Genomic DNA, 27,915 nt, shown 5'->3' on the forward strand with positions numbered 1-27,915 from the left:
CAGATGATTTCCATACAACAAAAGAGTAAAGAACAGGGTTTCATTATATAAGCTGCAGCAGGGAAAGGGAGAAACTTTAAGAAGGGAAAGACCACGAGCATCTCCGTGCCAGTTTCCTCATTTCTAGAATGGAGGTGGTTCTATGTGCCAAGAGCAGAAAAGTGAAGTGCCTAGAACAGTGACAGAGCAGGAGGACTCGGTAAACCATGACTAGCAGTCACAGCACATTAGGGGAAATAGGATGTTGAGAAGGAATCAAAACAAAAATAAATCTAATTATAGGAAGGAAGGTTAAGATACATTTTCTATGAAAGGTGAGACTAGATGTTGCAGACGTTACGGTAAGTGAATGAAGCGGGTCACAAAAGCCCACATACTCTAGGATTCCATTGATGGGAAATGTTCAGAATAGGCAAATCCAGAGAGACATGAAATAGACTGGTGGTTGCCTGGGGATGAGGCAAGGGGCGGAGTGGGGGCGGGGAGGGTTGCAGGGTGAGGGCTGGGGTGTGTGAGGGTTCATTTTAGGCTAGTGAAAATGTTCTAACCTCGACCGTGGTGGCAATCACACAGCACCGTGAATATGCTAAATGTCACTTAATTATACACTTCAAATAGGTGAACTGTGTGGTATATAAATGATCTCGATAAAGCTGTTTAAAAAATCTGAGCTTGGAAAACCCTCTTGGTAAAAATAAGTTGAAGTCTCCTGTAGATTTTCTTTCAAAAATCCCTCCATCTTGCATGAATTCTGGTTTTTAGATATCTTCTTTTCCCTTGTCATACCTTCCCCTAGTAGGGTTACTTTTCAGATACATGACAAGTATATCTATCAGGTACGTCTTATAAACAGCTGAAAACCTGTATATTTTGATGAATGAATGATATTGGGGTTTCAACATTCAAGTCATAGATTTTTAGCAGGTGAGCTGGCACTTAGAGAAATATTAGAGCCATTTTATCACTTCCGTCTCTCATGCCTTTTCTCCCATCATCTTCCAGCCTGAGTGCGAGTAGGAGGGGCCATCTCATTTTCTAAGATGGTGACGAGTTTCCTTTCGTCGCTCACTTTTTCTTTTACTGCTGCTTCCCAGCTACACGTCCTCCAGCGCCTGTAGATGGTGTTCCACACTCCCGCTGCTCCTGCTCGCCAGCATTCCCCCTGCACCACACTGGCCGTTCCCCTCAGAGCCTTAACAGATTCCGAACCTCACGACTTATTCCAACTTTCTGTTTCTAATAGCATCGCCGGAGGTGAGGTAGTGGTAAAGCAATGTGTAGGAAAGGTTTCATTTTCTTCTTTTCATTGGACCTTAATCTTCACAAACGCGGCTACACATTTTCCTAAGCGGCATACCTAAGAATGCCATCTGGTCTTCAGTATTCTAAACTACGAGCCTCGAAGCAGTTTCTCCTCTTTCATCTTGTGTATGTGCAAACGTAACTTTCCTCTCACATATCCATCACAGTGTAAATCTACCCCTCTAACTCTGTAATAATGGATTGCGAAAAAGTTTTACTACTCCAGACAACCTCACAGGGTCCCCAGCTCTTCAAGAATGAAGGCAGGCAGCGAGGGGACAACCCCAGAAACGCCCGCTCAGCGAGCACAGAGGAGGAAAGCCACGCTGCGACACCCGGCAGGGGCCTTTCTGCTCTTTTCCCAAGTTCGCTGCACCTGTCACGAAAGTGCAGCACCGAATCGAGGCAATCACACAAATAAATCGAGGGAAAAACCAGTGTTTTCCTTCGTGAGTTGTAAAACCAGTTTCACCATTCTGAATTACCTACATGACAGTCTTGAAAGAAATTTACCTAACAAGAGTGTGTAACCATATTATGAGTGATTAACCGTCACAGCCATTCGTGAAAGGAGGGAGAAGGCTCTTAAACTATTGAGTTCATAAGGCTTTCTAATAACATCTCTCCCTTAGGAGTAATCTCAGAAGGCATTGGTGGCATAATAACTCAGTAAAACAGAGACCAAAATGCAGAGGAAGAGGAGGTGGGTGGAAAGAAGAAAACGGAAGGGCGGGTAAACTGGGAATGACTTTTCCGGCTTCTCGCGGGTTGCTATCCCGAGGAACTTTGTTTCCCAGCGAGACTAGAGAATGAAGAGGCACCGAGTAGTGCCATTCCACTCTCCCGCCACGCAATCTGGCGCAGCTCAGGGTTTTGTGCTTTTTAAACAGACTGTTTTTTAGAGCAGTTTTCAGTTCATAGCAAAAGTCAGTGGAAAGTACATTGCTCCCATGTATCTTCTGCTTCCCTACAAGCATAGCCTCCTCCACGATCAGCATCCTTCACCACAGCAGCACATTTGCTTCTAATGGATGGGCCTGCCTTGACGCATTTGTCAGTGCAGGTTCCCCAAAGTCCACAGTTTACACTGGAGTTCACTCTTGGTGTTGTACATTCTTGGGGCTGGGCAAATGTATAAAGACCATTACAGTATTGTCTGAATAGGTTCGCTGCCCTACAAATCCTCTCTGTGCGCCACCTATTCACCCCTCCCTCCCTGCTAATGGTTCTGGATTTAATAGAGGAATTCAGCATCCAGAGGAAACCAGGCCCTGGTCGGGTGGCTCAGCTGGTTGGAGCATCGTCCCTTACACCAAAAAGGTTATGGGTTTGATCCCGGCTTAGAGCGCATACCGGAGGCAACCGATCGATGTATCTCTCTTGCATCGATGCTTTTCTCTCTCTCAAATCAATAAACATCCTTGGGTAAAGATTTAAAAAAAGGAAATCAGGGCTTTAATCCACATTGTTTTCATTTTCTGAACTATAGCTGATCCCTTAAAAAGCCTGGTTATTGGTAAGGGAGTAATCAGTTCTGCGTGTGCTTGCACACGTGTGTCAATGAGCAAGTGAAAGAAAGTACTTTTGAGCCAGGAAGGAAGAAGCCAGGTATAGGAGAAAGAACGTGGACTACGGAGCCGGAGACCTGGATTCTTCTGTTTTCTCCCCTTACTAGACCTGTGGCTGGAAATACTTAAGACCTTTCAAGAGTGACTTAACATCTCGGAGTCTCAGCTTCCTCATCTACCAAATGGAATCCTATCTGTTATAGAGATACCCAAGACACTGAAATAAGAGGGTTCTAGTGGGTGTATAGCACATACGGTAATATTTTCCCTCTGCCTAGGAAATGGTAAATAAGAAAAAACTTTGAGGTGTGAGCATCTTCAGGATAAAAACGGATGGCCCCAAAGTGAAATTAATAGCACTGGGTTGAATTGTCATGTCTAGATCTGTAACTTTTCTAAAAAATGAAGCTCTTAGCACAAAAGGGCACAGCAAGGTGTTACTCAGTGAACACATGACCCCGATGGATCTCCCACCGCATGACTGAAGCTACTGCTCCACTTTGCTCATTCTAAAACAATTACTCATTAGGCAGCATTTAACCATGATCATGTACTTTTCACAATATTTCACACCATTATTTGTTTAAAGGTGTGTATTCTTTCTTCGGAGTTAAGTGTCAGTTGTTGACACAAAACTGAAGAGGCAAGAGGAGGGCTGGCAGAAGCCCTCGGCAGGAGTTTTGTGCATACTATAACTCTGCATCTGAAATCTGCACCAGGGTGTCTGCAATTAATGTCTCCCTGTAGCTCATGACGGTGCCTTATACCTACACAGGGCCATTCCTGGGAGCTAACTGTGCTTCGTTATTTCAGCAAGACTTAGGAGAAAGCTGCTCAGAAACTGTAGTCATTCAGTGACATTTCACTGCTCCTCCATCAGACGCCCCGTTACAAACCTCTCCGGCCAGCTGCCCAGGGCCACCCTCACCTGCACCCCCAAACCCGAGCTCCCATATCATCACTTCTAACTGTCTGCCTTTCAAAGCAGTGGGACCCTTGATGGCCAGCACGAGCTGTGCTTTGTTCTTATATTTGGAATTAGCCCATAGGGTCCACAATCTTTCAGGATTATCTGTCTCATTTTGTTTACTTCCTCTTATTCTTGGTCCAGATGTGCTTAAGAAACACCTGGCTGAATTTTCTCCTATATTTGAGGTCACCTGAGGATAAATTAGTAAAGACTACAGGCATTTTTCTCTCTGCACCCTCAAGATGCTGGTCCTTTGAATGGTTCTGTTGCTCACAAAATGCTAGTATTTGTTAATTCTAGGTGGTGGATACACACCTATTTGCTATATTGTTCTTTATCCTCCTTTGTGATTTTTTAAAAACAGAATAATTTTTAAAAAGCCATGTGAAACAATTCTTGCTGTTTTGCACCGATGTGTCTCTGTTCCTCAGATATGGAGAGGTAAGGGCAGCTACTAGAATTTAAAAAGTTCCTCTTGAGAACATGGATTCTAATTTGTATTTTAAGTTCACCGCAAGTATCGATGAAATGATAGAATCTGGTCATGCGATTCTTCCTATGCATGGAACTGGATTTTCCCTCCGAAGTAATCCTTCACCATCAGTGGACGGGCTAAAAACACAGGAACCCAGCAGTCAGCTCACTTCCATCTGGCACGGCCCCGTGAACGCTTCAGTTGGCTTGCCTTTTTAATGAAGTGATTTTTAATGAAGCAAGCTGTGAATTTAATAGATACCTTAGAACAGCTTCGTTGTAACTAAGCTTTAAGTAACGAAGCAACGGCCAAATTAGCTACCAAAATCAAGAGAAACATTCAAGCCTGAACAACGGTAGGATCAAGGATTGCTGGACTTCGGTCATCAGGCCTGTCCTCTCAACAGCTGGCACAGAGGATGGTGACACAGTCCACTTGGATGTTGGTGGCCTGCCTGCTCAGCAACCTTACCAGAGATCAAAGAAGTACTTGGCCAACGCTAAGGCATACTGCAAGTGCAAGATACCTGAACTCTTGTTATTCTTACCACGTGTCTCTTAGTGGCTCCTTTACCTTGTGATTGTGCACCAGTCATTTCAGCTCACTTATAACGTGGGGACAATAGGAAGGAGATCATTAGCTTCAGTCTTTACTACCCCAAGAGGAAAGATATGTTGATAGAAGGCAATGCACATAGTATTAGAGAAATCACCCAATTCTGGAATCTCAACTGTAAGTAGTAGACACTTTATACAAGAGGGCTAGGTGGATGTAAGCAAAAGGCAAGGCCGGGGGAAACTGGAGAATTCATGTCCCACTTAACGGTATTCAAATTCTTAAAGCACATCTGTGTGCATGAGACACCAGTTTGTGAGGTCTGCTTTATTTTACCAGTGAGGAAGTTGGTATATAAATAAGTGACTTGTTCCAGTTCTCACTGCAGGTCACGGGGGGCCCAGGCCAGGAACCTGAGGCTCCCTGCCGCCAGCCCAGCGCTGTTTGTACAACAGTTCGAGACCAGCAGGCCTGTCGTGTTGTGAAGCCCTGCATGGGAAGGTCACTGGCAAAGAATTCACTCATTGGGAGGACCTTTGTTCTGTTGCCCATGAAACAGACACAAGTCCCTCACACGCTCCCTCCCCTTCTGGCACCTGACATTTCCTTTGTCCTTCGTGCTACAGCTCCTTGCTCTGCTTTGTGAGTCAGCCTTGGCCCCACCTAAATTGGGTGCCAGAGTGGCCTCAGTTAGTTGGACATGGAAAGGCAGGGCCTAATAAGCCAGGTGGCAAAGCAGGAAGAACCTGTGTCCATCCACCCTTGAGTCAGGTGGTGGCAGCCTCTGGTGGACGGGGGAGTGGAAAGTGGGAACTCCTAGTGGACTCAGCTAAGACCCACCCACATTCCATCTCCCAATGCTGGGGTGTGGCCTTCACTTCTACTTTGTCCCTCCAAACACAACACAGAGTGGAGAGAGAGAGAGGCCTGGGTGCAGGGCCAGTAGATCCTCTTATTCTCTCTCCCCGAAGGACCTAATATCACCACCATAAACTAGTTTCTTCATCTCCCAAATGGGTAGTAGGTTCTTCTCTCCCCAAGACTTTCATGAAGTGTTTGCTTGCACAGTGCTCGGATTCCTAAAAGCTTGACAAATACTATCTGGGCCTGGATCTTCCTGATGTGCCCTGATTAGCCCCACCCCCAGCCCCACTTCTCTAACTCAGGCCAGCTTTTCCCTGCCACGCCCTGCAGTGCACATACTCTCCTGGCTGGTTACAGTGCATACAGGGCTCCTGCCACCTGCTGCTCCTACACACTGAACTGAAGACTGACGACTAGGTGGGAGACAGGATTGGCCTGAATCACCATGTTAGCTGTGTTGTTCAAAGAAGTGTGGTTGGTTTGTATTATATAAAAGCCCTTGTCCAACCAAGTCTTTCTTAAACTTTAAGGGACAGGGGTCAGTTTTTTGACTTGCAACTATAGGCCAAGAATAAGGTATATGGCCTGCAACTGGGGGAGGTTCTCCATCCATTTATTCAATGAACAGGTGCTTCTTGATCGCCTACCACATGCAGTGATTACAGTTTAGCCACCTTACTGCCCAGGCTGCACTCAAGAGTTGGAGTAAAGAGGAGAGCTTGCCTGCTTTCCTTGGAGGAATGGAATAATGGGGGGTCCTCCCACCTGGGAAGCTCCTCAAATCAGCTTATATCCCCAATGGTGTCATCCCCTAGCACCCCAATGGTACAAAGACTTGCCGATAAAAATGAATACTCTGAAACCAAAAGCTCACATTTTTACTTAAATGAATACATATTAAAACCAAACCAAACCCACTACAATAAGAGTTGGGCGAGGTCTCCACCTAAGCCTGATACATACATGTTAGGAGGCTGGACATGAAGTCTCAGATCTGTTAAATGGCAAGTCCAGGGCACAAAGTGGTTTCCCTACTTTGTGGGGCAGGGGCAGGCTCCCTGCTGCGCTGCTGGAGATTATACTGAATGCAGGGCACACGTTAGGACCTACTTTCTCCAGTGACTTAGGAAAAAACATAATAAATTAAAAGTTTGAAAAAATCCCTAGTCCTCATCTCCGTAGCTTTATGTCCCATTATTCCAAGTAACTGACACGTGTGCAAACACTTTCCATTCAGCTAAACCTCGGATGCAGAAGGAATAGCTTTCATGTCATTCATCGGTTCTTATCAGTTAGCTGGGTGTGTGTAAATGAAATAGAAATATGAAAACCTAATCACTCCGTGAAAAATCACCATGTCTCCCTGATTGGAGGAGGAGCAGATCCTGGGGAGCCTTTCCTGCAGATTTTCCCCATTTGCTGGCTGTTCCATTTCCACCAGGACACTGTGGAGCTGATCTATTACTTCATGAGCTTCCTGGGCAAGGCTGGGTGTTACTGATACATGTCTTAGGAAAGCCAGTGGCAGATACTCTCATCATCAGAAACTGATGTCGCAAGCATATGCGCAATATGCACATAGTGAGATGCACTTTCTGGGAAACAGCTCAGTCAGATGTGCAATCCTGGCCACAGGCTGGAGGCAAGGTGCACAGCTGGGGGAAACAAGTCATAGTACTTTTATTGGTTTGCTCTATTTTGCCCTTATAAAAGGATGGTATCAAAGTTCAACCTAAAGAGAAATGAAGAAAACTAAAAATAAGCAGGAAGGAGGCCATAAAACCACTCAGGCTGGTCATTCAGGGAATCCTTTTATGGTTAGTGGATGTCTGTGGACTGCGTTCTACCAGGTCATTATGCTTGGGGCTAATTCATCTCACAAACTGCCATTTCATCAACAAAAAATAAGTAGCCTTTCATGAGAGAAGTGCAAGCTGTGTAGGTGGGAAACACATGTGTGCTATATCTGCTCTTCCTCCGTGCTGTGCACAGTCTGAATGTTTTTTCTTCCCAGCTTTACCTGACTGGACACAGGCCTTGTGAGACTTCAGTTAGCTGGACTGTAGAGAAAATTTACCCACGGCTGAATAAACCAGATGATCATGATGGAGCTCTTAGGTTGAAATTAGCTCTTGTGATACTGGCTTACTTAGCAACAAGAAAATATTTAGGGTATAAAATTGGCAATGGACTTACCAAAAGAGACTAAAAGATGTAATCTGGCCATGTAGGGAGGCAGGCAAGTAGACACACACACATACACACACACACGCACAACTTATTGAGGTGTAAACTATGTTCATGCAACGTATCATTTTAAGAATGCATTTTTTTTTTGCACAAAAACTTTTTAGACTTGGACCTTTAGCCTATGAAGCCTCATAGAGACCAAAAATATCAGGATGAACTCCTAGCTCAACTTCTTTCATACTGGGTGACCTACCTTACCCAGGTGGTCAGTGGCAAAGTGGGGAGGCAATGCTCAGTTTGGAGGTGCTAATAAAACCCAGTCCACTGATTGGCCATTATGAATAGAAACTCACCCTTTTGTGGGGAGGGGATAGAAAGACTTTATGTAAAAGCCCGTGGGCTCTAGCTCTGGGTTCCTGACCTATTAAAAATGAACATCTGATGGCTGTAGAGAGTGAGGGAAAGGAAGTGAATGGGAAGTGTCTTTGGAACAGTGTTGTTTAGGAACGTAAAGGGTTATGTTGAATGAAGGACTGAGTTCACTGAAGAGTAGAAGCCTAAGGTGTTAAAGCAATTCTGACCAATGCTAATGTTTGGGTGCTGACAAATAACATTTATAAATGACTTTTTCAACTGCTTCCTCTAGCAATGGGGGCTGGTAGTACCATATTGATTTTAAAATTAAATGTTATGGAATTTTCTTGTTTTAATGAGAAGGCAGATCCAACTGGTAAATAATGATTAAAGCAATTAAAAGAGTGAACATGAGAACCAACGTAATAACATTTATAATGTTTTACCCAAATTGGCAGGTTTTGATGATTTACTAAAAAGATTCATGTGTATTTGGAGGTAAATGTATTGAGAAGCAGTGCTCACTATAAAGAAACCCTCCCTGGGTAAGGAGAAGAGTCAATTAGTAATGTCATCTGTTTAAAAATCTCCCTGCACCTGGTTCTCATTTGGCCTCTAGCTGAGAAACCAAAGACAACCTCTTTTTATTGCTTGTGGTCAAACAGCAAGTTCATTTCGCCATGGGATGATCAAACGACCAGCCTCCCCCGGCTTGGGAAGGTTTGCCTTTCACTTTCAACTTGTTCAATCATCATTAACTCTGAAGAATGTCACATTCCATTTGTGCAATGAAAATTTCACCACCGGTGACCATGTGGGTGAAGCTTTTGCAGGCGAAGTCCTAAATCTTGCAGCGCACCTCACACACTCTCAGGGTCATTTGCCCTGTTTCCTCGTTTAACGACAGTCACCTAAGACCTTGGAGTCCATCTGTGGCCTGACAAGGGCAACTCTGAAGAAGCATCCGCATGGGGGTACGTTTCCCTCTCTGAGAGGCAATGGGTGCACAGGGTGATACGGCAGGAGTGTAATCCGAGAAAAACTAAGGTGTGTGCACATGCGTGGACACACATGCACACACACTCCTTTGTTACGTGCTACCCACACATACACTAGGATTTTTACCGAGCAGAAGTCAGCATCTCTTTTACTGGGGAGATACTAGTAAAGAAGACTGCTGGACACAGCCCATTGAAAGCAGGATTTTCTCACTCAGAGAAGCTGCCATATCAACTTGGGGAAGTTCCAGAAAGTTTCTAGAAAGGAGAAATAGACTTCTTTTGAACTGTTGCCATTGGGCTTGAGAAACCTTCATCTCCTTTGTTTGTTATTTAATTATATTTCCCCCTCTGCAAGAAGTTCCAACATGGAAATCCCAGTGAATGTGGCCGGGGGCCAAATCCCTGATGGGCACTCTATAAATATGATTCTCTGAAAGTGGCTGTCAAGCAGCAAGATGGCTAAATTAAGAGGTCACTTGATTCAGAGTCTTAAAAAAAAAGCATAGAGTTTACTGGGGAAGTCAAATAAATTTCTGCCATTTGGCAAGCAAGTCACAGCTAAAACAGGCCTCAGTTACAGGTCCTGATTAAAATTTCAAGGTCAAACCCAAGAGAATATATATACACAGAGTTCTCCAGAGCCTTAAGTGCCGAGGCGCTAACACGCGGTTTTAAATAGTCTCCCAGCAGGGCTTCATGATTTCCAGCTTCAGTTTCATGCCAAAGTTTCACTGGGTCAGCTGTTGAAACGAGGAGGAAGTTACCAGCAGGTCTGGATTATAGGCACAATGTCTTGGGTCGCTTTCATGAAGTATAATAATATTTATTGTTGCCAAGATAACATTTTAAATTGAGGAGTAAAAACTGAGGGTAGTGGAGGGGGCAAAAAATAGTCCAATGACATCTTTCAATTCCCCCAGCTAATTCAAGACCAGACCTTTGGTCTAAAGACGAATAATGTGGCTCCTAAAACATAAAAGAGAAAGAATGTCCTGCCATCTTAATGACTGGTTGACAACACCACATTATAAGAAAAGAGACTCTAATACTAGGTTATTTGTTAAAAAAAAAAACCCTGTGCACAACTTCCTAGGAGGATCTTCTTTTCATTCTCAAGCACTTGCATATGTACCCAGTATTCTAAGTGCTTTACAAAAACATTATAAAATGTTCTTTATAAGGTATTAAACATTATAAAGTATTCTTTATAAAAACATTAACTCATTTAACCCTAATAATGCTTCCAAGAGGGGAAATAACTTCACTCAGGCCACAGTACTATTCAAACCACTGTGCGGCCATAATTTTTTCATAAGACCTTTTAGAATATGCCCCCTGATCTTCTGCTTCAAGGTGGGCAGATGGAGTGCAAAGAGAGAAGTGATCTACTTGCTCCATGTCACGAGGACAGAAAAATGGAGATCAAGTCTCTGAACTTCCTCTTCTCGTCACACTAATTTCTTCTCATGTCTCTACCTCGTGGAGGTCAACTTTCTACTCTTGCACCTGCATAAGCTAGTGAGCTCTCTGTCTCTGTTACACCCACACACACTCACACCCACACTCTCACATAGAGGTATTACTGTGCTTCAGTGAAGCTGCACTGGGTTTGTGATCCGGTCATAAAAGCAGACATCATTTGCTCATTAGAGCTAAGTTTTCAGGACGTGCCCCAATTACTGACCTCCACTAAAGGCCTGGGTTTGCGCTCGACTGCAAACCTGAAGTGGCAGAGTTCACAGTAGCTGGTGTTTGAGGATGACAGCCAGTGCTCCAGGCAGCTCCGATGAATTGTCCCCAGGGTCCCTGTACATTCACACGGAGAGAGCAAGTCCTCTTGGCTGCTGCCCTCATGGCAGATCCTGCACATTGGCCGGTCATTGAAGGGGCTGCAAGAGAAGGAGGGGCACCCATTGGTCACTGGGCTAGAAACCACTGCCATGGGGATGGTCCTGTGGCTCTGTGTCCTTCAGACCATCCCCAGTGGCAGCTGCTCAGAAAAGATGCCTGCTTTAAAATCCTAGATCTACACTTGTACTTGGCAGTGGGAGCCAGTGCCACAGTCCTTGCACATCCACTTTTGCCAGTACAAAGACACAGGGAGTGGCCTAGGGCCAAAAGTGAGTGAAAACAAGCAGCATGTTATTTTTGTCTTGGGTACAGACATAATTCAGGCAAACCACCAAGTAAAAAAAATAAAAACCACTTCTTGCCATTAAGAACAGAAATTGTTTTGAAATGACACCAATTGTAATTTCTAGGCAAATTGTGTTTTTTGAACCTGGCCACTTTTCAATCCCCAGAGGTTCCTTTCATTTCTCCTTTGAATAGGGTGGGAGATGAAAAGAGGGAAGTGAACTGGCCGCCAACCCTGAAACCACCAAGCAGAAGTGGTGTCCGAGTCACAGCACAGAGCTGAGTAGCAGGTCGGTCCTTTGAACTTTCCTAGGATGCTCTCTGGGATGCTCAGGACACTCCGCTGAAAACGAGTGATGAGTAGGTTTTACCGAGGAGGCCTCCATCTATAGCTCTGCATGTTTCACGAAGGCACCTGGTAGAGTGGTTCGTGCTGCACGCTCTGGAGTCTACCTGCCTGGGCTTGAATGCCAGCTCTGCTGCTTACCAGCTGGCTATCTTTGGACAAGTAATATCATCTCTCTGTACTTGGGTTTCCTCGTTTCTAAAATGGGTACAAAGAATGGTGCCTTCCTCATATGGTGGTCATGAGAATGGGAAAAGATAGTCCAGATTAGAAGCTTCGACTACAATCACGTAGTAAATGCCAAGTTAATGCTGACTATTTTCACACATAGAAAAATTCAGGTCAGGGAGAATCAAATAGCATGGCCACAAATCAGTGGCCAATGGAAGGGTCAAACGAAGATGACCTCGCTTCTTAGTAGATACCGTGTTCTGTGAGAGGACTAGCCCTTTCGGCTCCGTGTGTTCTTATATTGCTCAAGCTCTTCTTTATTGGGCATTAGATTTTAAAATAGTCATCACTGTATGTGCCAACCCAAGGACCAACCTCTTTACTCCCTCTTCCCTGCCCCTCCCAGTCCCCCAAAGATGGCAGTGACCCACGCTCACACCCACCCCTCTCTGATGTCATCTTTGGTCCAGATGGAAACACGGCTGTTTCCCATCACCTCTCTGGAGACGATTCTGAGAATGAGTGAAGACTAAAAGGGGATTCAAAGAGAAAAGGACCTCCTTCTCACTTGCCCAAAGACCCATCCATGCTCAGGGGCAGGAAAAGAAAGCTTACAGAGTTGACATTTTTCTCGCATTATTCCTGGCCTCCTTCATTCACACTGAAACACTTGCATGTAAAATGTAAAAACCTTCCAGGTTACATTACTATGTGGTAGGAGAACACGTAAAAATGTCACACGCGCATGAGCACAGTGGCTCGGCTCGCAAGTCAAAGTCACTTTAGCTCTGTGGCCCGTTCTTCCTGATCAGCCAACGTGGTTGATGGCTGTGAGGGTGACAGATGCACATCAGTTACCTGTCTCGGTCCACAGATGAGCCATGGTGCTCACTGCCTCATGGTACTCTGAGTCGTAAGCAACTGTTAGAAGCTTTGGAGAAGGCGGGGAGATATATGTTGATTTGTCCCTGGCCCCCACACTTCTCCCCTTTGCGCCAGCAGCCCAAATTAGAAGTACATGGACAATGCGTATAACATACATGGGTGTGTGAAACCATGTCTAGCAGATACCGTGACTGGGCTGTGGCAACAGAAACTGTTGGCGATGCCCCCAGCAGTCCCGCTTCAGGCACATGTTCTGATCTGTGAACCTGCATCTGCACTGGATGGGTGGGCCATTGCTCAGACCAGAGTAAGTGGTCAAGGTGTGATGACTGACCCAAATTTTGGGGTCAGAAGTGTTAGCGCTGATATCAGGAGGCAAGTCCGGTGCTGATATACATATTACGTTCACAAGTCAAAGTCCCACTTACTCATTTTGGAAGAAAGCTAGAGAAGCCAAGGTGTACTTACTTATTGGCCAGGCAGCCTGTAGCTGTCAATCTGCCACTGGGCAGCAGCAGCACAAGAAGAGATGTCCAGGGACGAAGTGCTGGCCTGGACAAGACACCTCTGGGCTGTTAAAAGCCTTCAGCTTTGCTTTGGTTCATTGCTCAGGGGAGACAAGCTGTGGGGGTTTTAACAGTAGTACACTTCATAGGGCAGGGTGTGTATGAGGGATCGTGGGTGGGGGCCCATGAGGAGCAAACGAGGGAGCAATGTAAGAAGCTGCCAAGTGGGGATGTGCCAGAGAAGAACTCGGCCAGGAAGTGGCCCTGGCCAGTGCTCCTATCAGGCAGTGCTGATTGGCTATCACTTCAAAAGTTTTGCCCACAGATCTATTCACTTTGGTTTAGCCCTGTGAAATCAGGTGCCTCCTTCATTCTAACAAATGATTACCTTGATTACTTGGAGACAGTGAGTGTAGTTACTGTGGCAATGTCAAAATAAATGTGAAGCAAGGGACCCTGTGTCTTGTGGGATCCTTCCCTGCCTGGCTCTCTGCAAGTGTGACTTTAAGTGGAAAACTGGACAACATGAATTTTAGTTTTATACCCTATTGCTACAGAAGCAGAACTTGTGAAGTTTTTTTTCTCCCCCCAGTACCTCCTCTCACCTGATGCAAAGATCTGAGCACTAACTACATTCCTTTTAGCACTTTCCATCTGACGAAGAGCCCTTTGGATCAATTACACATTCATTTATTTTCATTTTAATTGTGGTACTACCTCTGGGTGGCAAGAGTCCGCACTACTGTTGACAGCAGCTGCCCGTCCTTGGCTGAAACTTGCATGACATACTGTGGCTGCCCATTCACTAGGCTGCCACAATCCTCCACAGTCTTCACCACAGGCACAGCCGAGCTGGTGCAGTCTGGCAGCACTTCGGGCAGGTGACTGCAGCGGCTGGTTGTCATGGTAACAGACAGCAATTACTCTGCTAATGGCTTCCACATTCACATAGGATTTCCATCTAAGAGAGATCAGAAAAACAGTTTGCTTGGTCAGGGTGGTTAATAGAAAATGGAGAATTACAGGCTACTCACATCATCATGTCATTATTTAATATAAATAACAGGGGCAGCCTAGACACAACCGCTATCATTTAATATGCACGTGCACACACACGGGACCCACAGGAAACAGTGGACGTGGCTATGAACCAGACAGCGAACATGTCAGTGTACACAAACATTTAGGATCCCTGCTCTGGGACCGGGGAGGGAATGACGGCTCTAAGGCCAGATCTGAAGAGAAGATAAGTGGTTCTCCCACTCTGCACCAGAGAAGCAATAAGTCTTTGTTGACACTCTCTGAAAGTTGCTAGAGTCATTATTACCGATCGAAACTATTTTTTCTTGTAAGCAATTTATTCTTCATGCAGCTTCATTCTGAGATACTAAGATTAAAAAAGTAATAAAAAAATAAAAACAAATCTGACCAAGCAGCACCTTGTAGGACAATATTTGCCAAACATGAATCATTCAATTAATAATATACCACCATTCTGACTTTTGCCCTATCTGTGTTCATAATACAATTATCTACATATGTCATGAAAATTAACTTCCTTTAAAACCTTAATCTATTTTAGTCTGAAGTAAAGTTATTCATGAAATGATGAGTTGGATGATCCTGTTATATTTTCCCCAATGGACATAACAATAAATATACTGGCATTGAGTTCTGTTTATATACTGCCCAAATTCCATGGACATAGAGAAGAAAAGAAGAAACTGAAGAATGAGATTTCTGCTGCCTATTAAAAATAATCCATTCTTAATGATAGTCTTACCTCCCTACCCTTAAGTCTATCATGCAGACTGCTAGGAATTTTGTTTCTGATCTGTGTGGTATGGGCTTGACCTCAAATTCAAAGCAGTAGGCCCACAGGGGTGAGGAACCCCACGACATTCAATCTAAGTCTGCGTGTGATGTTGAAGAAATAGAGGCTTTATAGAAACTTGCAGGAGGAATTATTTACGTCTGAAGGTGATATGACAGTTTCACGGTCCATATAGGTCATTTCTGCCCAGTCTGCTCACCTGAAGCTCCTGAGTGTGACATGGCCTAGATAGAGGAAAGACTGGTTGACAGACTGAGTTCCTGGTCAGTTCTAGTCTTGATGGTCAAGGTTCCAAGTCTAAGTATTGGGTTGGTCAAAAAGTTCATTTGTTTTTTTCTGTAAGATGGTTCTAGTAGTGCTTAGTTGTCTTTAACTTCATGCAAGATAAATTTGTTAGATTGTATTGTGACAGCTGTCATATCAGTGTGCATTTAAAAAAAACAACAAAATTGGTGAATTTTTGTGCAGCCATTTTTATATTGAAGATGGAAGAAAATATGCAACTTTTTCAGCATATTTGGCTTTATTATTTCAAGAAAATTAAAAATGCAACTGAAATGCAAAAAAAGATTTGTGCAGTGTATGGAAAAGGTGCTGTGACCTACTGAACGTGTCAAAAGTGGTCTGTGAAGTTTAGTGCTGGAGATTTCTCGGTGGACAATGCTCCATAGTTGAGTAGACCCATGGAAGTTGATAGTGATAAATTTGAGACATTGAGAGCAATCAATGTCATTCCACGTGGGAGATAGCCGACATACTAAAAATATCCAAATCAAAATATCCAAATCCAAAATATTGGTGAAAATGAAACATATACCTTTCATTTTACGGGGGAAAAAAATTAAACAAAATTTCTGGCCAACCCACTAAATTCTCCCCCAACCTGAAGAGGATTTTTGGCATTCCTCAAAGGCTTGCTGCTCCCAGATATTTGTCTCTACTTATTATCTTTGCCTGACTCCTACAGGTCTGGAAAACAGGATCTTCCCAATTTCCAAAACAATGTGCATCAACTGGACATTCATGGGATGAGAATACAGTGTTTGCAGTTTAACTGAGCTGACACTGTCCCTTCCAACAAGCACATGTCGAGCTGGCCTGTCCACCAGAGACAACCGAATGGGAATGGGATCCCGTCCTTGTGGCTGAGGTGTCTGTCTCAGCATGTTCCCTTTCCTGGGCTCCTTGGCTACCACGTGTCTGTCCTCTCAGGGTCTGTGGTCTGGCCTCTCCCAGAAGCCTTTTGGAAGCTCACAGTGGGGAGAGGCCTGACATGGGGGCAGAGGCGGGGCTGCCCCTTCCATGCCACTGTCACGACTCTGTTGGGTTTCTCAGCCACTGGCTACTGAGCATTCCAGGAACACAGTCAGATAATCAGCTACTACAGTTTTGCTTTGTGGGTAGGAGTTGTTGCCTTTTTTTGACATTGCAAGAGGCATGTGTCATGGAAACTACAGAAAAGCACAAACAAAACAATAAAACTAACTCATAATCCCACTACTTGGACAATCACAGTAAATTTTGGGGGTGGCTGTATTTTTAATTTTTGGCAGAATTGGTGGGTGAAGTTGATTTGCAGCTGGGGCCAGATAGCTTTTTTTTTTAACTTAGTTACGGTAGCTCTCAGGCCACAGAAAAAAGGATGTTCAAAGACAGTCTTTCTAAAACTGTGTCTAATCCCCCTCCTGGCTTACCCTTACAAAACCCCATTGACATGATTTTACATTCTCATAATGCCTCACAGTCACAGAGTGTAACTTCCTGGCACAGCTCTCTTGCTTCACAAGGCAGCCATAGATTAAAAGCCAGGGGTGTCTTGGCAGGAAAAGCAGACACAGTGACCTTCTTGCTGCATGGAATCATTATGTCTGGTTGCACTTTGAGAGTCTATTTTTGGGTTTTGCATAATTCCAAGTCAGAGGGCCAAACACTCCCTCCCTACATTTGGTGGAATTGGAAGAAGGTGGAGAAGGGATGCACAGAGTGAGAAAATGAGACCAGGAGTGTCAGCAGTTAGGCTACCCTGATTAGTGAAGGGACTGTCACTAAGATGCATAATGGATTCAAGTTCATTTACTTATAGCGTAGAGTAAGTCCATATCAAAGGAAGTAGTTCTAAATGTAGAACCTATATTTACAATAAAATGTCTTTAAAACCTAGAAGTAAAGTTTCCTTTAATCTTATTTTATATCTGTAATTTCACTTCCGGATGATATATTTCAGTTCAAGTCTCTTCTCGGAGTCAAAGGGGATGTTATCAGCCATCCGACCAGGTTACTCCATTCACAACAAGTACCAGGCACTGAGTTGGGCATAAAGGAACACAGGGCTCCTCTGTTTTGCCCTGCCTCTTTCCCTTGCACATGTCTGCAGAACCCTGAACCTGACCGAGGACCTGACTGAAATGAGACTCTAGCCCAGCACTCACTGGAGAACACACCTGCATATCCATTGATCGCCGCACATCAGAATCACCTTGGGATGCTAAGACCGGCATAGGAGTCCCCACACTTCTATAAAAGCCATGTCTTGAGTTGCAAAAGGAGCTGGAGGAATCACACAGAGCGTGGGCACCTCTGACCGGGGTGGGAAGGGCTGAGTTGGTTCCAACCCCAGAAGACAAGAATAAATCTAATCATCTACTCAGGAGGAGGAGGAGCTCAGAGGGGAGCACATTCTCCCCAATCTTAGTCCAAAGGAAACCCAGAGGCCTTGACCCAGACATGGGCAGGAGTGGGCTTTGCAGTCTGCATGTACCAATTGGTATGAATATTGCACCTAGGGCAGTGACAAATGGCCCACTGCATTTTCCTGCCTCATTCAGAGCCACCTGGGAAAACAGCAGGCTATTGCCGTGGATGCTAAAAAGAGCTGAGCTGTGGGTTTGTAGCCTAGTGCTGGTCTCTCACTGATCTTTCTGCAAAAATTTCAAGCACCATTGGACCACTTTCTTATGAATACTGCTGCTCTTGTGAGAAAATTGCTGTCCCAAGAATTCTGCTCTCTGGGATTTCTCAGGACAAAAGCATGCCGGGAGGGAGTGATGTCTGTATAAACTTGAAACCTCAAACTGCACTGATAGGATAGGTCCTTTGTTGGCCAGGCTTTATACCTTGTGTAATTTCTTACTCAGGATAAGAATAAAACATAATTTGGCACTGGCTTAATTCACCAGCACACAGTGAGAATAAATGGGAGGGAAGCATTAAAAACAGAGGGAAGGTGCCCTGGCCGGGTGGCTCAGGTGGTGGGAGTGTCATCTCAAGTACCAAAGTGTTGTGGGTTTGATCCCCAGTCAGGGCACAAACCTAGGTTGCAGATTTGATCCTTGGCCAGGGCACGTACGGGAGGCAACCAATTGATATTTCTCTTTCATATCGATGTTTCTCTCTCTCTTTCTCTTTTCCTTCTCTCTGTGTAAAGTCAGTAAACATATCCTAGGGGGAGGATTAAATAAAAAAAAGGAGGGAGGGCTAAATAAATGAAAGCCTGGGTGGGCGATTATTAAGACAAAAGGGACTGTCTGTTAAACTGTGACCCCTTTAAAGGACCAAGTACAGGTTTTACGAAAACAAGGACTCAACCAGGCTGCAGATAATCATTGCTGTGTTTCTGAACAGGCTGCCATTGGTAAGTGATTTCCATGGGAACATGTCTGGCATCATTAGGACGTGTCCAGGGGACAAGGGGGAGGGGAAGGGAAGGGAAGGGAGCTCTGCTCATCTCTGTAGCCCTCTTGCCTCTGAAGCCCCTGGAACCTCCATAAGGATCCCGGAGTTATGAGAACAAGTTCTGTTCTTAAAGGCAGGATACCTGAGCCTGCACCCTGGCTCACTATTCATGAGGGTGAATCACTCAATCTGAGACTTCACTGAGATTCTCCCACATTTGAAATTAGGGTAGTAATACTTCCTGAGCCACCTCATCTGGTTGTTTGTGAGATCTAAAATAATATAATACATGTGAACACAATTTGTACAGTAAATTGGAACAAGCCATGCACAGGGAAGGCTGCATTTTATTACTACGTTAAGTTGAATTCCTGCTCTTCTTCTGACCCGGGCTGCATCTCATTTCAGAGGCCCCGTGGCTGGTTGGCTTCTACCACACTGCGTGTTTTGCACCTCACTTGCACCCTGCCGTGGTACCGCTTGATTTCCATTAGAAGGGGAGCACTAAGGGAGCCTCTCCTTTGCACACCCCCCTCTCCTTAGCCCTGTCTCCTTCATATCCCTGTGCACCCGTTTTATTCTTTCATGATAATGTTTAGTAAAGCCCTGGCTGGTGTGGCTCCGTGGGTTGGGTGTTGTCCCACAAACCAAAAGGTTGCTGGTTCAATTCCTAGTCAGGGCACATGCTTCGGTCGCAGGGCTGGGTCCCCATTTGGGGGTGTGAGAAGTAACCAAACTGTGTTTCTCTCCTTTCTCTCCCTCCCTTCCCCTCTCTCTAAAAATAGATATAATAAAACAAAAAAGAAAATGTTTAGTAATGATGAAAAACTACTGTTGAGTTTGAGATACCTGGGTCAGTTATTACAGCAGGGGCCATGATCTTGCTAATCTAGCATGTGATAATACACTGGAAAATAAAACACAAGTCTTTACCGAGTGCCTCTTCAGGCCTACTTCTATCAGGACTGTATTTTAAGTGCCGAGTCATCTTTAATCTCTTAGATGTAGGATAAGAAGGCTGTTTGGGGGAGGAATCTGTGATGCTGGCACTTCTGTTGGATATAAAAGTTACCACAGGGTTTAAAGGTGAGCATGATGGTGTGTGTGTGCTGGAAGGCACTGACATGGTCATGCAGGCTGTCTGGGCGGTGGCCTGAGCGGCCCAAGCTGGGAGGGGCAGTCTGGAGCAAGACTGCACTCCCAAATTCAACTCGAATGCCAGTTCCAAAGACTTTAAGAAGTGGGCTTCTCAGGTTCCAATACTCTGGAGGGGTCCTGTGTTACCTCCCCATCCGGAGTTGATGGACAAAGCAAATCAAAGGAGCGAGTTGGTTTATTCACTTTTGTCCATTCACAGAAGTATTTTTTTTTGGAACTTACTAGGTTTTCCTGGGAACTTTCTGGGGGTATAGAGTCCAGCCATTTCAAGTCCTGCTTTACTTTCCCCAAGTACGAGCCACCAAACAGCCCCCAGTGTTCCTCAGACCTTTCCCGGGATGCAGAGTTGAGGATGGGGCTCTAGCAACCATGCCCTTGTAAATTCAGGGAAAACCACCAGATGCCTTAAATTTGGGGGATGAAACTGCCCAACCGTGGAAGGGCCAATTTCCTGCTGTTCTCACAGAGGGGCGCATTGTCGACACTGGCCCAGATTCAGAAGCCCGGCCTTAGTTTTACATGAGCAAATCTGCTTCCAGAAGGATCTATCAAATATCCCTAGCCTTCTTCGAGGATCTGCATACTCAGGGAGCAAGGCCTCTAATGAGACCAATGGGTGGGTGATACACGTTGGTTGGTGATTGAAACAGGGAAAGCGTAGCAATAATGGCCTGTCCAGGAAATTTCCCCTCTGTTAGATTTTCAGACGCTGGATTCGAAGAAGCCTCTGAGAACAGGAACGATCTTTGACAGAATATTTCCCTGGCTTTTCAGGCATGTGACAACCAGACAGTGCGCTGCATGGCTGATGAAATGACTTGAGTATCCTAAGTGTTCAGAGAAGATGAAGGCGGGCAGGGAATCACACAGTGACCTTGCTTCCCAATGAAAATGGAGCAAATGACTAATTCCGCAACCATTAACATATAAAAGTGGCATATTTCTTCTGAGAACAGGGCACAAAAGCTCTCCAAGGAGATTGCTGGGACATGATTACCAGCAACATTTAAGTTTTCAAAAACATGCCAAGGAGGCTATTCACGAAGAATGTGTAGCAGCAAAGTAGCTGCTTCATTAAACTTAAATAGCCGCGGCAGGGCTGTGCTTACAGACCCACGCTACCAAATTATACATTTCTTTTCTGGATGCTTCACTGACCTCATTATGTACAGCAGAGGATTTGTCGTTCCAAATAAAGTGACCATCAGGTCTTTATAAACATGTCCATCAGGCGCTTGATGAGTCTGCCAGTGAAACACTGGCTGGACCAATGAATTAAAAAAAAAAAAGAAACTTTTCTTTCCATTGTCTCACTTGTCTCTGCCACGTGCTCATGGTCATACAAAGCAGAATAAGCAGGTGAAACGCCCACTTCCGAACATGAAGGAGGTTTTGATCTGGAGTAAATGGTATTGTCTTGAGGAATGTGTAAACACCAGTGATGAACCAGGGGCCGAAAAAAATCCAGACCAGCAGAAAGCGAGTTGGATCTGGAGAGAGTTACGGTAACACATTCTTTGTGTACTGTTTGAAATGAATCTAGATATTTATCATTTCCCAATCCAGGCCATTAATTCTGATTCTCAGTCACTGAAGTATCAGATTAATCTTTTTATTTTTTCATTTAAGATGACTAGATTTTCTTTTCAGCCAGGTAAAATCCTCTAGTTCTGCTGAAGGCAACTCCAGTAACAATTATCATATTTATACATCTTTTCCCCCCTCGAGCAGTACTCATAAAATTAATTCAGATTTTGGAAGCTATCCACTTTTTCATTTAATTTTAATTATATAGATGAAAATGGCAATTAAAAATACCACAACAACCCCACGTGTTCAAAGACGAAGAGGCGGCTGAATTACACTCGTAAATAACAACCAGCTCCTGTGCCCGGAGCCCTGCGGAGCCCGGCGAGCGGCAGGTGGGGGAGTGGAGCTGCTTGGATGAGTTCTGGGAGCTTGGGCACATCGGAAAAGTTGACCGTTGAGTTTAAAAAAAACAGAGGAGAGCAGGCAAAGTAGAATGAAATGTTCATGGGACATAACTCAGAGATGAGAAATAAAAGTGTATTCTTCAGATGATATTCAGTGTGTCCAGTGCCAGCAGCTGCCTGTGCAGCATAAGGAAAGGTATGGAAGGCATGGCATGCTGGCCAGGATATCTAATAACCAGAGAAAAACACTGCAGCTGCGAATGAGTGCTGAGTGTGCTCGAAGAACGAGAAGTTCCCAATCTGGCTTTGGGTTCATGCACATTTTCTACTAGCATGTCAGTGAATGCCCCTCAGTGAAAAAGTTGATTTGGGGTTCAGTTCAAGTTGTATCTCACTCTCCTCTGCACAAACAACCCAGCACCAGCAGTACAGATGTGCTAATTCTTAACCCCAGCCTTGCACTGGACCCTGGAATAAAGCCAGCTGCCGCCTTATCTTAAACCAGGGTTCCTTGGCGCTTCCCCACATCTGTATCTCACCCAGACCACTCATTAGGAGGTTGTAGTCTTGCTCGCTCACAGGGCAGTATCACAGCTCTGCCTTCCATGAGGATGGGGTGAAGGGACCCCTCTGCAAGTGCTTTCAGGCCTGCGAGGTCCCAAGAGACATTTGGCTGTGTCACCCTTTATATACTTGCAAGGATAACCAAAGTTACTCAGTTTGCCAAGGAACAGTAAGGCAATGCAGAGTAAAGGCTAAAACTCTTTAGGATTTTGCTTTTCAGTTCTGTCTTTGACATTCCAGACTGGCTCCCCCCATCCTACGTTTCAATTACTAAAATCCACCAAACTTAACGCTTCTTCATATGTGGTTTAGAGGCCTGTGACAGTCTTTGGGAGCTTCTGCATTGCCTTTTTACCTATTTGGCTGGGGATTCAGGGCCTCCCTGGGAACCTTTCAGGGAGAGGGGACACAGCTCTTGTTTTAGATCATGGAATGCTGACTTTGAACTGCCACCTGGAGCTTTTAATGGAACGGAGTTACTTGGCACTAAGCCCGGGTTTCCTCTCGACACTGAGGGCCCGTGGCAGGTATGTGCCTGGCACAGGAAGGGCACTTGGTAACTGGCAATCCTTAAGACTGCAGAGCAGCACAGTCATCTCACAATGGCCAAGGGCCAGGCTGGTGAAGATAGGCCCTTCCGGGTCCTTCCCTAGGTCCCCTCACCCAACCCACCCCTCTGCAATCCTCCTCACTACCCTCCCATCTTCCCAGGCCAACATCTTGTGGGAACAGAACTGCTCACACCTGCTTTGACAGACTTGCGTGAACATAGGTAAAAGGCACAGACACGCATGCCCACACCACCTCCCCCTACCAGAATTACTTTACTCTGTCTCCTACATGTACATACACCACAGATTTTTGGTTTCCTAAAATGTGTCCAGTCTCTTAAAAATCATCAAGATACAAACAAGCACAGGAAAATCATAACACTTAGCCAAGAACTGAGTTATCTGAGATCACATTATTGCTAACCTCTTCACAGTTATATATCCTGGATTCTTGAGGACCAGGAAATCAGTGGCAAGAGACCTTTTTCTTACTTCCTGCTTACCTCAATATAAAACACCTGCCATGCAAAGTGCCTACTGACCCCTTCAAAGGTTCCACTGAGATGTTATTTTTTCTAATCAGAGCACATGCCTACCCTGCCCCCTGCATTTGCTCCTTTGGCTGCCTGTCCCAGCTTACTATGCATCTTGACTTTGGCAGTCATCAGTCTTACATAGCCCCCACATGTGGGAGTGTCGGCTTTACTGAACCGTTTTGGTATAAGGAACAAGTGTACTCTTTCCACAGTCCTTGAGGGAGCTGAGCATTTAACACCTGTTAGAAATGCCCCAGTATGGAAGGAGACTTGACTTGGGGTGGTGAACACACAATACAACACACAGATAATGACTTATAGAGCTGTATACCTGGAACCTACATAATTGTATTAACCAACGTCACCCCAGTAAATTCAATATAAAATAAAAATGCCCCAGTGCATCAGTTTACACCGAGGGCTATCTTGCCCCCAGAACTTCCTCTTAAGCTCCTCAACCACTTAGGAAAAAAGGCCCTGAATGAAATACCTGGTCTGTTAATTTCTTTGCATACCCAGCCCTGCCAAAAATAATAAGTGAAGTTCCTTCACCTGATCCAGCCTATTTGATAAAAACAAAAACAACTGTCTGTTGACACCGAATGAAGTCATTATCCAACACAAAACAACCAAATATTAAACAGAGGCCTGCCTTTACTTTTCAATGTGTTCGGTGGTAGTTTTCCTTCAGAACAGGCAAAAATTACATTGCTAACAGCAATGGTGTGAGCGTATTTTTCTATTTTCACAGCACTTTCCATTCTCCAAGTGCCCAATAAATACAGTGGGTCTCCACTGCCTTCCAGGGTGAAAGTAACAGTTATGCCCCCGTGGGGCTTTTGCTTTATGGGCTAAAAAGTCTCCAGCATGTCACAAATTAACACAATGTTCCCAAGGACTTTGTTTTACTCTTGAATCTTCAATTTCGCTAATAAATGTGAAAACACATGTAGCCAGATAAATCCCTGAAGACTAGCCACCGCAGATGCTGAAGAAAGCAAGTTATTTCACTCAGATCAGCATTCACTCTCACAAAGTCTCCTCTAGTTCCTTGATGTACGGCAATGAAATTAATTTCTAGTGACTACCCAAAAGATCTAACAAGACGAGTTGCTTTTTTCTTTTTAAAAGATTTCTGCTTATTCTGTTACAGTTATCCCAGTTTCCTCCCCTTTGCCCTCTTCCATCCTGCCCCATCCCCCTGTTCTTTCAATAAAGAGAAGAAAATCATACAAATTTTAATGATCAGATAATGAACGTTCTGTAGTCATAGCTCCAATGGATCTCCAGGATCATCTCTGCGAGAAAGCTGTTATTCTTTTATTGAATAGTCTTATCACAACAAATTTCAAACGGAGAGACTACTACAGTAACCCTACACATACGCCATCATTCCCCTCTAGTAAGTAAAGTATTGCCACGCTTGTTTCACTCTCCTTTCTTTCCTTCCACTGTATCAACAATTTGAAGCAAATCCCAGAAATTGTGTCATGTTACTTCTATATACTTCAGTATAAATTTCTAAAACCATGGACATTCCTTATAAACCACAAAGCCATTATCCTACCGAACCAAAAAAAATTCCTTGGTATCATTTAATAACCAAATTGTATTCAAATTTCTCCAACTGTCTTGAGAAAATTGCTCATCGTTGCTTTGTTTAAATGACCCAAACACAGCTGGAAATTCCGCCTCTGAAGACCCTCCCATTCCCACACAGCCACCCCCTTTTTCCCTCCGCCCCATCATCTTGCTGAAGAAACTCGTGCAGGGCTTCTCCTGAGCTTCGGCTCAATAACCATATTCTTAATTTTTTATCATTTAACTTGTTCCTCTATCCCTTGTATTTTCTGGAAACTTATTGATTGGTTTGATTAAGTTTAAGTTCAACTGTTAGGCTGCAATGGCTTATAGGTGGCACTGTGTACTTTTCATTGTATCACATCAGGTGGCACCTAATGTGTGGCCATCCTACCTCCAGTGGGTGTGAGTGACAAGCAGCTGAGCCCTCCATTGTGAAGTTCTCCATTAACGTTTCTACTGGTGAAATGACTGAATGCATTTATTAGTTGTTTGAACCAATTATTTCATCGGGGGAGTACAATATTATGCTTTGCCAATTCTAGCTTCCCTTCCACATTTAGCAGCTGGAGTTCTCATGTGAAGACCTCTCCTTCACCATCCAGTGCAATCTGGTTATCCTCAAACACAGTATTCACGGAAAAGGCAGGATCACTGCTTAATTATTTCCTTTGACAGCTTTCAGAGTAAGAAATTGGTGCCATAGTTACATCCTATAGCAACTGAATTGTTTTTGTTGTTGTTTATATTATTCTTAAAGGTCCACTTGTCTTTACTTAAATAAAAAACCACTGCCCCATTAATCATCCTTCCTCTTGAGTACGGAGACCTGGGTTTGTGGTTTAAAGGGCACACAGTTAGTCGAGGGCATGGTCCCTGCCATCTGGCAGCACTTGCAGTGGAAAAGCCGGGTTATTTCCCTCACCTGTTTTGGTATCTGACTCTTGTCTTTGTGGTTGATGTAGTCTTTCCTTAGGCTCAATACTCCTTCTGCACTTACTGATCCCTTAGGAAAATGAGAATGATTCTAAAACATCCTCTCTTTTGCTTATTGTGACACAGATCACTTGTTGTCACTTGGCCCTGTAGACTTCCGCTTTCATATTATTTATTAGACACATCTGAAAGCACCTCAAGCATGTGGAAGCAGGTGGGCAGAACTACACCTTTTCAGAATGCCTGGCTGAGGTCATCTGATCTGTCTCAGCTTGAGCTTTGTCTGTGACCCATCAGAAAGCCATTTCCACCCAGTGACATCTGCAGGTGCCATCTGGCATGGCTACACCATGCTCCAGGGCTGTAATGGTAACACATCAACACACTGGGCAGGTTTCCACTGGTGGAAGAATCCGCACTGTGGGTAAATCTTCATGTGTATGGAAAACAGCTTCTTTTTCTTCTTCTTACTAATAAGGGGGAAAACATTTAGGCCCTTCATAGGTATTCCCACAGAGGCATTTGTAAGTCTTCTTTAACAATGGCTGACAAGTGTCTCTGAGACTGATAGGAGTCCAGGGTCTTTCTTCTTTTGCTCTCTAAAAGCAGCGACATTTTCTGCCCATTATCACCTTGTTTTACTGACAAGCCTCTTGTCAGTCAGACATTAAAACAGAGTGATAATGGGAAGATAATATGTAGCCTCTGTCCGTACACTTCAAGAGAGAAGTACTCACGAAAAGCTGTGCATTTGGGGAAAACCAGATGCTCTTGTGCCCATCTGCATTTCCATTTAGTTTGAAATTCAGTGTAGAATCACAAACCAGTGGGAAGAAAAACAATTGAATCAGAGGAGACTCCTAAACGGCCCTGTATTTGTCAGTGTGGAGGTCGCTGCTGTAAGCAGGAGGGGCAGGAGTTAAAAAATGCATGCCAAACGCATGAGCAGGATGGAAGCATTTCTTTTCTGGCTTCACTGGAACTCACCGAGAGCTGCTGCACCAAGGCACTGGCAGAAACATCTTCCGTAGCTCTATAAATGGAGGACTTCCACACACTCTTTAAGAGCACAAATACTCTCTTTTGAAACTGAGGTGAAAAGGGAAGTGCACACTTTAAATAAACTACTAAAAGCAATTCAACAACTACTGAGAATCCTTCTAGTAAATAGGTCTTTGGCAGGAGTAATACTCAGATAGCTGGACCTCCAGTGGTATTTTCAGGTCCTGACCTCTTGGCTAATGCAGATAAAAGTGTATCTTCCAACATGTGCATGCACACCTCCTACCCTCACATAATGCCATCTTTTACTTTCACTACAATAAAACTTCGCCTTATTCAATGATTGTAATGTAATGTCATGTTTATGCTAACAATTCACCGGAAATCTTACCATCCTGGACTTAGCCATGGAGCCCAGGGACTGCCGCAAACTTCTAACATGAGCACAACAGGGAAGAAAATAGGTGCCACTACATCCAGTGGCACAGTCAACTCTGACATAAGCCAGAAGTCACCAGTCTCACCAGTGAAAAGTGTTACAATTTTCTGTTTAAAAACAAAGTGGGGGGGTGCTATTTGTTGCAGTGATTTAGCACGTGAGCCGTGCAATTGGCCACCTTTGGCTTGAATCTCAGCTTTCCCATTCCCTCAAGTTGGAGATAAATGATGCCCATCTCATATTTTAGGATTTAATAAAATAATCCATATACAGTGCTTAGAATAGACCCTAGCAACACAGAAAACACTGCTAGCTCAATTACTGTGTGAGGGTCACAGCAACTTCGAATATCACTAGGGTATACTATTGCTTTTGATATTTCTGC

General features: G+C 44.4%; 1 protein-coding gene across 2 annotated transcripts in view; it reads right to left on the minus strand.

The window, feature by feature from the left end:
- Positions 1-27,915, minus strand: part of MARCHF3 (membrane associated ring-CH-type finger 3) — a 140,836-nt gene that overhangs the window by 23,140 nt on the left and 89,781 nt on the right. For both annotated transcript variants that reach the window (XM_037138219.2, XM_053665336.1), the window contains exons 2-3: positions 14,041-14,284; positions 10,964-11,168 (exon numbers count right to left, since the gene is read on the minus strand). In XM_037138219.2, coding sequence (XP_036994114.1) covers positions 10,964-11,168; positions 14,041-14,228 — 393 coding nt within the window. In that variant the 5' untranslated portion in view covers positions 14,229-14,284. The remainder of the gene's footprint in view (positions 1-10,963; positions 11,169-14,040; positions 14,285-27,915) is intronic.

Source organism: Artibeus jamaicensis, unplaced genomic scaffold (genome assembly GCF_021234435.1).
Source record: "Artibeus jamaicensis isolate MK-2021 breed Jamaican fruit bat unplaced genomic scaffold, CSHL_Jam_final contig_402, whole genome shotgun sequence".
Classification (NCBI taxonomy): domain Eukaryota; kingdom Metazoa; phylum Chordata; class Mammalia; order Chiroptera; family Phyllostomidae; genus Artibeus; species Artibeus jamaicensis.